The 11347-nt window shown below is 37.6% G+C and overlaps 2 protein-coding genes across 13 annotated transcripts in view; both read right to left on the minus strand.

Annotated features, from left to right (window-relative positions):
- LOC307128139 (uncharacterized protein) overlaps nt 1-11347 on the minus strand; it is a 106876-nt gene that overhangs the window by 25306 nt on the left and 70223 nt on the right. For 8 of the 12 annotated variants that reach the window (XM_079819765.1, XM_079819770.1, XM_079819769.1 and 5 more), the window contains one exon: nt 160-225. The exons of the other annotated variants lie outside the window; for them this stretch is intronic. In XM_079819765.1, the coding sequence (XP_079675891.1) occupies nt 160-225 (66 nt within the window). The remainder of the gene's footprint in view (nt 1-159; nt 226-11347) is intronic. 12 annotated transcript variants of the gene reach the window in all.
- On the minus strand, nt 234-3350 carry LOC307127919 (uncharacterized protein; the record flags this gene model as incomplete). The annotated part of the gene is made up of 4 exons (XM_079819420.1): nt 234-410; nt 502-558; nt 2633-3202; nt 3345-3350. Coding segments are annotated over 4 exons (810 nt in total), but the record flags the coding sequence as incomplete, so codon positions are not given.

Consider the following 11347-nt stretch of genomic DNA (forward strand, 5'->3'; position numbering starts at 1 on the left):
AAGATACGTTTGTGTCATTTGTAAATGTCAAATATTTTAATTCATGCAAGGGCTTGAAACACTGAGAAGAATCACGTGCTGTTAGGACTGACTAAAGTTATGGACCGGCTCATATGATCATAACCCATAATAACACACGTCTCCTCATGCTTCACAAACCTCCAACATGAGATTACTGTGCTTGACAAACACATTCTCTCCTCTGATCCGCTTTATGAAACTATACTAGAGAAAGAGGAGGGAAAGAAAAGGCTTTCAGCAACAGGGAAACAAGCACAAGCAAACGTGTGGAGATGAGACTGAGCTGATGGAGGACGGGAGGAGGTTTGATGCGGTTCAAACCTCCTCAAACCGGTTTCTGGATCTCTCAATACCTGCGTCCTCAGGTCAGAGTCGTCCTCAAAGTCTGACTGCGGTGAGTGTGGGTGGGAGAGACACACATTATAAACATCCATTTCTCAAGCAGCACATGAAGAGTAAACCTGCGCTGAAGACCATCACCTCAGTCGCCGAGGAGTCGTCGTCGTCGCAAGCGAAGTCCGTCTGCTCGCTGTCCGTCTGATTGGCCGAAGAGCGGATCGCAGCGATAAAGGAAAAACATCCACATCAGATGATCCTTCATGAAGGAATGATGGGATGCACGACAGATGAACCCGACGCTGATGTGAGGAAACGCATCCACAGATGGAGGTTTGATGATCAAACACGGGGTAAGATGAGCCACACGCCATCCAGACACCAGCTGTACTATAACATGCACTTTACACAGATGTAACGCGCTGTGGCGTTTTCATGTTAAAATATTGATTTTCTCGCATTTTTTCAAACCGCTCCCGAATCGGCGCTAATTCTAAACCGAAAGTAAAATGAGCACGGCCGTGTTTTCAGTTCATGCCTATGGAAGCTTAACTTTCACAGTGGTCGACCGTTATATAGCCGCATTTTTTAAATATCGGCATCAGCTGATACGTTTTTCTGATTGGTCGATGTGTTAGATTTAGAAGCAGGACTTTTATTTTGACGGGTGGCGCTGAATACGCCTGATCACACTGCGCTCGCATTAGGTATTACCTAATAAACCATCATCAATGAGATTATTCATTTATTATAAATCTCAATATTAATAAAAAAATACCCATATGACTGGTTTTGTGGTCCAGGGTCACATATAGACCTGTTAAACAAACAAATCTTTGATTTTCTTTTAATTTACTTTCATATTTCTGATTGATTAAATATTAAATTAAATTAATCGGCCATCAAAAAACCAATATTGGTCGACCTCTGGTCATGTGACACTGAAGACTGGAGTAATGATGATAAATTCAGCTTTGATCACAGGAATAAATTATATTTTAAAGTATATTAAACTAATTATTTTAAATTGTAATAATATTTCACAATATTACAGTTTTTTTTCTATATTTTTGATCAAATAAATGCAGCCTTTATGAGCATAAGACTTATGCTAAAATAGTAATATTTTCAAACTTTTGACCGGGACTATACATAGATTTATATTAATAATAATATTATATATATATATATACACACACACACATTAGTGCTGTGAAACTATGAAACTATTTAAATCACATTGTTTCTGTAATTAATCGCGAATAAAAACATCTGCGTTTTTAATATTTTTATATTGTAATAATTTCACAGTTACTCTGCAAATTAATGTAAAAAGTTAAAGACAATATATGTGAAATATTTGTTGTAATGGCATGTTTTTATGATGTCTGTATGAAACATTAATGCTAGACATTCAACATTACTTCACATGAAAAACATAAAAACATGACAATACAACACATATTTAAAATATACTGTCTTTAAATTGTTTCTACATTAATTTGGAGAGTAACTGAAATTATTACAATATCAAAATATGAAAAGATTAAAATATTAAAAACTTAAATATTAAAAACATAAAATATTGAAAACTTAAAATATCAAAAACATAAAATATTAAAAACGTAAAATATTAAAATTAATATTAAAATATTAAAAATATAAAATATTAAAAACATAATATTAAAAACGTAAAATATTAAAAATGTTAAATATTAAAAAAGTAAAATTTGAAAAACAAAATATTAAAAACTTAAAATATGAAAAACTTAAAATATTAAAATATTAAAAACTTAAAATATAAAAGAAATTAAATTATTAAAAACTTAAATATTAAAAACATAAAATATTGAAAACTTAAAATATTAAAAACATAAAATATTAAACTTAAAATGTTAAAAACATAATATTAAAAACGTAAAATATTAAAAACTTAAAATGTTAAAAACATAAAATATTAAAAACTTAAAATGTTAAAAACATAAAATATTAAAAACTTAAAATATTAAAAACATAAAATAATAAAAACATAAAATATTAAAAACTTGCGATTAATTACAGCAAAAATGCGATTAATTCGTTTTTTTTTATCGATTCCCAGCACTAATATATATATATATATATAGTTATATAGATATACAGATATATATAAATAAATAAATAAAGGTGCCACGGGAAGTGTGCGATGCAAACACTAACGATGACAATAATTCCACGTAATGTCACGGATGAGTCGGGACAGATGACACACACACACACACACACACACACAAACCTCGTCGTCTGACGTGTCCTGGAAGCCCTGCGCGAGCGACGAGCCGAGCGACGCCGCCTTGGGCTCCAGGTAACAGAGACACAGCGCCAGCGGGAAGGACAGCGTGAGGGCGTACGGCACGGAGAACGACGTGGACAGCAGGAAGAAGAAGATGAACAGGAAGCAGGGGATGAGCGAGGGCGACTTGATGGGCATGAAGTGGTGCAGACTCTCGGGCAGGAAGCGCAGCTCGGTGAGGTCGGGGAAGGTCAGGTACCCGTCGTCGTCCAGCAGCGAGGACAGGTCGGGCAGGTGCAGGGAGAAGGAGAAGAGCGTGCCGCCCGCGCTCCGCTTCTGGTCCAGCCTCTGCTTGCGGGCCGACAGCAGCAGCGCCCGCTCCTCCAGCAGCGCCGCCCTCCGGTCCGCTTGGGCCTGGCGCCGCCGGCAGCCGGCCGTGGTCTTGGCGGGGCTGACTGAGGCCGCGCGCTTGCGGACGCTTTCCCGCCGCCGCCGCCGCACTTTAGTGGACGAGACCGGAGAGGACGGGAGAGAGAGCTCGGAGCCCAGAGGGTCAGAGGAGTACGGACAGGACTAATGACACACACACGCGTGCAGAGACGAGTGTGTGTTGTGTGAGAGTGTGTGCATGTGTTACGGAAAAGAGAAGCGAGAAGAGAGAAGCTGTTAGTGAAGAGCCAACACGGAGCATCGGGTTATGAATATTCATACTCACACTCATAACTACAGTCCTTATACTCATAACTACAGTCCTCATACTCATAACTACAGTCCTCATACTCATAACTACAGTCCTTATACTCATAACTACAGTCCTCATACTCATAACTACAGTCCTCATACTCATAACTACAGTCCTCATACTCATAACTACAGTCATCATACTCATAACTACAGTCCTCATACTCATAACTACAGTCAACATATTCATAACTACAGTCCTCATACTCATAACTACAGTCCTCATACTCATAACTACAGTCCTCATACTCATAACTACAGTCAACATATTCATAACTACAGTCCTCATACTCATAACTACAGTCAACATACTCATAACTACAGTCCTCAAACTCATAACTACAGTCCTCATACTCATAACTGCAGTCCTCATACTCATAACTACAGTCCTCATACTCATAACTACAGTCAACATACTCATAACTACAGTCCTCATACTCATAACTACAGTCCTCATACTCATAACTACAGTCAACATACTCATAACTACAGTCAACATACTCATAACTACAGTCCTCATACTCATAACTACAGTCCTCATACTCATAACTACAGTCCTCATACTCATAACTACAGTCCTCATACTCATAACTACAGTCCTCATACTCATAACTACAGTCCTCATACTCATAACTGCAGTCCTCATACTCATAACTACAGTCCTCATACTCATAACTACAGTCCTCATACTCATAACTACAGTCCTCATACTCATAACTACAGTCCTCATACTCATAACTACAGTCCTCATACTCATAACTACAGTCCTCATACTCATAACTACAGTCAACATACTCATAACTACAGTCAACATACTCATAACTACAGTCCTCATACTCATAACTACAGTCCTCATACTCATAACTACAGTCCTCATACTCATAACTACAGTCCTCATACTCATAACTGCAGTCCTCATACTCATAACTACAGTCCTCATACTCATAACTACAGTCCTCATACTCATAACTACAGTCCTCATACTCATAACTGCAGTCCTCATACTCATAACTACAGTCCTCATACTCATAACTACAGTCCTCATACTCATAACTACAGTCCTCATACTCATAACTACAGTCCTCATACTCATAACTACAGTCCTCATACTCATAACTACAGTCCTCATACTCATAACTACAGTCCTCATACTCATAACTGCAGTCCTCATACTCATAACTACAGTCCTCATACTCATAACTACAGTCCTCAAACTCATAACTACAGTCCTCATACTCATAACTACAGTCCTCATACTCATAACTGCAGTCCTCATACTCATAACTACAGTCCTCATACTCATAACTACAGTCCTCATACTCATAACTACAGTCCTCATACTCATAACTACAGTCCTCATACTCATAACTACAGTCAACATACTCATAACTACAGTCAACATACTCATAACTACAGTCAACATACTCATAACTACAGTCCTCATACTCATAACTACAGTCCTCATACTCATAACTACAGTCCTCAAACTCATAACTACAGTCCTCAAACTCATAACTACAGTCCTCATACTCATAACTACAGTCCTCATACTCATAACTACAGTCCTCATACTCATAACTACAGTCAACATACTCATAACTACAGTCCTCATACTCATCAACATACTCATAACTACAGTCCTCATACTCATAACTACAGTCCTCATACTCATAACTACAGTCCTCATACTCATAACTACAGTCCTCATACTCATAACTACAGTCAACATACTCATAACTACAGTCAACATACTCATAACTACAGTCCTCATACTCATAACTACAGTCCTCATACTCATAACTACAGTCCTCAAACTCATAACTACAGTCCTCATACTCATAACTACAGTCCTCAAACTCATAACTACAGTCCTCAAACTCATAACTACAGTCAACATACTCATAACTACAGTCCTCAAACTCATAACTACAGTCCTCATACTCATAACTACAGTCCTCATACTCATAACTACAGTCAACATACTCATAACTACAGTCCTCAAACTCATAACTACAGTCCTCATACTCATAACTACAGTCCTCATACTCATAACTACAGTCCTCAAACTCATAACTACAGCCCTCATACTCATAACTACAGTCAACATACTCATAACTACAGTCCTCATACTCATAACTACAGTCCTCATACTCATAACTACAGTCCTTATACTCATAACTACAGTCCTCATACTCATAACTACAGTCCTCATACTCATAACTACAGTCAACATACTCATAACTACAGTCCTTATACTCATAACTACAGTCCTTATACTCATAACTACAGTCCTCATACTCATAACTACAGTCCTCATACTCATAACTACAGTCCTCATACTCATAACTACAGTCCTCATACTCATAACTACAGTCCTTATACTCATAACTACAGTCAACATACTCATAACTACAGTCCTCATACTCATAACTACAGTCCTCATACTCATAACTACAGTCCTTATACTCATAACTACAGTCCTTATACTCATAACTACAGTCCTCATACTCATAACTACAGTCCTTATACTCAAAACTACAGTCCTCATACTCATAACTACAGTCCTCATACTCATAACTACAGTCAACATACTCATAACTACAGTCCTCATACTCATAACTACAGTCCTTATACTCATAACTACAGTCCTTATACTCATAACTACAGTCCTCATACTCATAACTACAGTCCTCATACTCATAACTACAGTCCTTATACTCATAACTACAGTCAACATACTCATAACTACAGTCCTCATACTCATAACTACAGTCCTCATACTCATAACTACAGTCAACATACTCATAACTACAGTCCTCATACTCATAACTACAGTCAACATACTCATAACTACAGTCCTCATACTCATAACTACAGTCCTCATACTCATAACTACAGTCCTCATACTCATAACTACAGTCCTCATACTCATAACTACAGTCCTCATACTCATAACTACAGCCCTCATACTCATAACTACAGCCCTCATACTCATAACTACAGCCCTCATACTCATAACTACAGTCCTCATACTCATAACTACAGTCCTCATACTCATAACTACAGTCCTCATACTCATAACTACAGCCCTCATACTCATAACTACAGTCAACATACTCATAACTACAGTCCTCATACTCATAACTACAGTCCTCAAACTCATAACTACAGTCCTCATACTCATAACTACAGTTCTCATACTCATAACTACAGTCCTCATACTCATAACTACAGTCCTCATACTCATAACTACAGTCAACATACTCATAACTACAGTCCTCAAACTCATAACTACAGCCCTCATACTCATAACTACAGTCAACATACTCATAACTACAGTCCTCATACTCATAACTACAGTCCTCATACTCATAACTACAGTCCTCAAACTCATAACTACAGTCCTCAAACTCATAACTACAGCCCTCATACTCATAACTACAGTCCTCATACTCATAACTACAGTCCTCAAACTCATAACTACAGCCCTCATACTCATAACTACAGTCCTCATACTCATAACTACAGCCCTCATACTCATAACTACAGTCCTCATACTCATAACTACAGTCCTCATACTCATAACTACAGTCCTCATACTCATAACTACAGTCCTCATACTCATAACTACAGTCCTCATACTCATAACTACAGTCCTCATACTCATAACTACAGTCCTCATACTCATAACTACAGTCCTCATACTCATAACTACAGTCCTCATACTCATAACTACAGTCCTCAAACTCATAACTACAGTCCTCATACTCATAACTACAGTCCTCAAACTCATAACTACAGTCCTCATACTCATAACTACAGTCCTCAAACTCATAACTACAGCCCTCATACTCATAACTACAGTCCTCAAACTCATAACTACAGTCCTCAAACTCATAACTACAGTCCTCAAACTCATAACTACAGTCCTCAAACTCATAACTACAGTCCTCATACTCATAACTACAGTCCTCATACTCATAACTACAGTCCTCATACTCATAACTACAGTCCTCATACTCATAACTACAGTCCTCAAACTCATAACTACAGTCCTCAAACTCATAACTACAGTCCTCAAACTCATAACTACAGTCCTCATACTCATAACTACAGTCCTCATACTCATAACTACAGTCCTCATCATACTCATAACTACAGTCCTCATACTCATAACTACAGTCCTCATACTCATAACTACAGTCCTCATACTCATAACTACAGTCCTCAAACTCATAACTACAGTCCTCATACTCATAACTACAGTCCTCATACTCATAACTACAGTCCTCATACTCATAACTACAGTCAACATACTCATAACTACAGTCCTCAAACTCATAACTACAGTCCTCATACTCATAACTACAATCCTCATACTCATAACTACAGTCCTCATACTCATAACTACAGTCAACATACTCATAACTACAGTCCTCAAACTCATAACTACAGTCCTCAAACTCATAACTACAGTCCTCATACTCATAACTACAGTCCTCATACTCATAACTACAGTCCTCATACTCATAACTACAGTCCTCATACTCATAACTACAGTCCTCATACTCATAACTACAGTCCTCATACTCATAACTACAGTCCTCATACTCATAACTACAGTCAACATACTCATAACTACAGTCCTCATACTCATAACTACAGTCAACATACTCATAACTACAGTCCTCATACTCATAACTACAGTCCTCATACTCATAACTACAGTCCTCAAACTCATAACTACAGTCCTCATACTCATAACTACAGTCCTCATACTCATAACTACAGTCCTCATACTCATAACTACAGTCCTCATACTCATAACTACAGTCAACATACTCATAACTACAGTCCTCAAACTCATAACTACAGTCCTCATACTCATAACTACAGTCCTCATACTCATAACTACAGTCCTCATACTCATAACTACAGTCAACATACTCATAACTACAGTCCTCAAACTCATAACTACAGTCCTCATACTCATAACTACAGTCCTCATACTCATAACTACAGTCCTCATACTCATAACTACAGTCCTCAAACTCATAACTACAGTCCTCATACTCATAACTACAGTCCTCATACTCATAACTACAGTCCTCAAACTCATAACTACAGTCCTCATACTCATAACTACAGTCCTCATACTCATAACTACAGTCCTCATACTCATAACTACAGTCCTCAAACTCATAACTACAGTCCTCATACTCATAACTACAGTCCTCATACTCATAACTACAGTCCTCAAACTCATAACTACAGTCCTCATACTCATAACTACAGTCCTCATACTCATAACTACAGTCAACATACTCATAACTACAGTCCTTATACTCATAACTACAGTCAACATACTCATAACTACAGTCCTCATACTCATAACTACAGTCCTCAAACTCATAACTACAGTCCTCATACTCATAACTACAGTCCTCATACTCATAACTACAGTCCTCATACTCATAACTACAGTCCTCATACTCATAACTACAGTCCTCAAACTCATAACTACAGCCCTCATACTCATAACTACAGTCCTCAAACTCATAACTACAGTCCTCAAACTCATAACTACAGTCCTCAAACTCATAACTACAGTCCTCAAACTCATAACTACAGTCCTCAAACTCATAACTACAGTCCTCATACTCATAACTACAGTCCTCATACTCATAACTACAGTCCTCATACTCATAACTACAGTCCTCATACTCATAACTACAGTCCTCATACTCATAACTACAGCCCTCAAACTCATAACTACAGTCCTCAAACTCATAACTACAGTCCTCATACTCATAACTACAGTCCTCAAACTCATAACTACAGCCCTCATACTCATAACTACAGTCCTCATACTCATAACTACAGTCCTCATACTCATAACTACAGTCCTCAAACTCATAACTACAGCCCTCATACTCATAACTACAGTCCTCATACTCATAACTACAGCCCTCATACTCATAACTACAGTCCTCATACTCATAACTACAGTCCTCATACTCATAACTACAGTCCTCATACTCATAACTACAGTCCTCATACTCATAACTACAGTCCTCATACTCATAACTACAGTCCTCATACTCATAACTACAGTCCTCATACTCATAACTACAGTCCTCATACTCATAACTACAGTCCTCATACTCATAACTACAGTCCTCAAACTCATAACTACAGTCCTCATACTCATAACTACAGTCCTCAAACTCATAACTACAGTCCTCATACTCATAACTACAGTCCTCAAACTCATAACTACAGCCCTCATACTCATAACTACAGTCCTCAAACTCATAACTACAGTCCTCAAACTCATAACTACAGTCCTCAAACTCATAACTACAGTCCTCAAACTCATAACTACAGTCCTCATACTCATAACTACAGTCCTCATACTCATAACTACAGTCCTCATACTCATAACTACAGTCCTCATACTCATAACTACAGTCCTCAAACTCATAACTACAGTCCTCAAACTCATAACTACAGTCCTCAAACTCATAACTACAGTCCTCATACTCATAACTACAGTCCTCATACTCATAACTACAGTCCTCATACTCATAACTACAGTCCTCATACTCATAACTACAGTCCTCAAACTCATAACTACAGTCCTCATACTCATAACTACAGTCCTCATACTCATAACTACAGTCCTCATACTCATAACTACAGTCAACATACTCATAACTACAGTCCTCAAACTCATAACTACAGTCCTCAAACTCATAACTACAGTCCTCATACTCATAACTACAGTCCTCATACTCATAACTACAGTCCTCATACTCATAACTACAGTCCTCATACTCATAACTACAGTCCTCATACTCATAACTACAGTCCTCATACTCATAACTACAGTCCTCATACTCATAACTACAGTCAACATACTCATAACTACAGTCCTCATACTCATAACTACAGTCAACATACTCATAACTACAGTCCTCATACTCATAACTACAGTCCTCATACTCATAACTACAGTCCTCAAACTCATAACTACAGTCCTCATACTCATAACTACAGTCCTCATACTCATAACTACAGTCCTCATACTCATAACTACAGTCCTCATACTCATAACTACAGTCAACATACTCATAACTACAGTCCTCAAACTCATAACTACAGTCCTCATACTCATAACTACAGTCCTCATACTCATAACTACAGTCCTCATACTCATAACTACAGTCAACATACTCATAACTACAGTCCTCAAACTCATAACTACAGTCCTCATACTCATAACTACAGTCCTCATACTCATAACTACAGTCCTCATACTCATAACTACAGTCCTCAAACTCATAACTACAGTCCTCATACTCATAACTACAGTCCTCATACTCATAACTACAGTCCTCAAACTCATAACTACAGTCCTCATACTCATAACTACAGTCCTCATACTCATAACTACAGTCAACATACTCATAACTACAGTCCTTATACTCATAACTACAGTCCTCATACTCATAACTACAGTCCTCATACTCATAACTACAGTCCTCAAACTCATAACTACAGTCCTCATACACATAACTACAGTCCTCAAACTCATAACTACAGTCCTTATACTCATAACTACAGTCCTCATACTCATAACTACAGTCCTCATACTCATAACTACAGTCCTCATACTCATAACTACAGTCCTCAAACTCATAACTACAGTCCTCATACACATAACTACAGTCCTCAAACTCATAACTACAGTCCTCATACTCATAACTACAGTCCTCATACTCATAACTACAGTCCTCATACTCATAACTACAGTCAACATACTCATAACTACAGTCCTCATACTCCTCATACTCATAACTACAGTCCTCATACTCATAACTACAGTCAACATACTCATAACTACAGTCAACATACTCATAACTACAGTCCTCAAACTCATAACTACAGTCAACATACTCATAACTACAGTCCTCA

The sequence above is a fragment of the Gobio gobio genome, assembly GCF_949357685.1.
Source record: "Gobio gobio genome assembly, chromosome: 6".
NCBI classification, from domain to species: Eukaryota; Metazoa; Chordata; class Actinopteri; order Cypriniformes; family Gobionidae; genus Gobio; species Gobio gobio.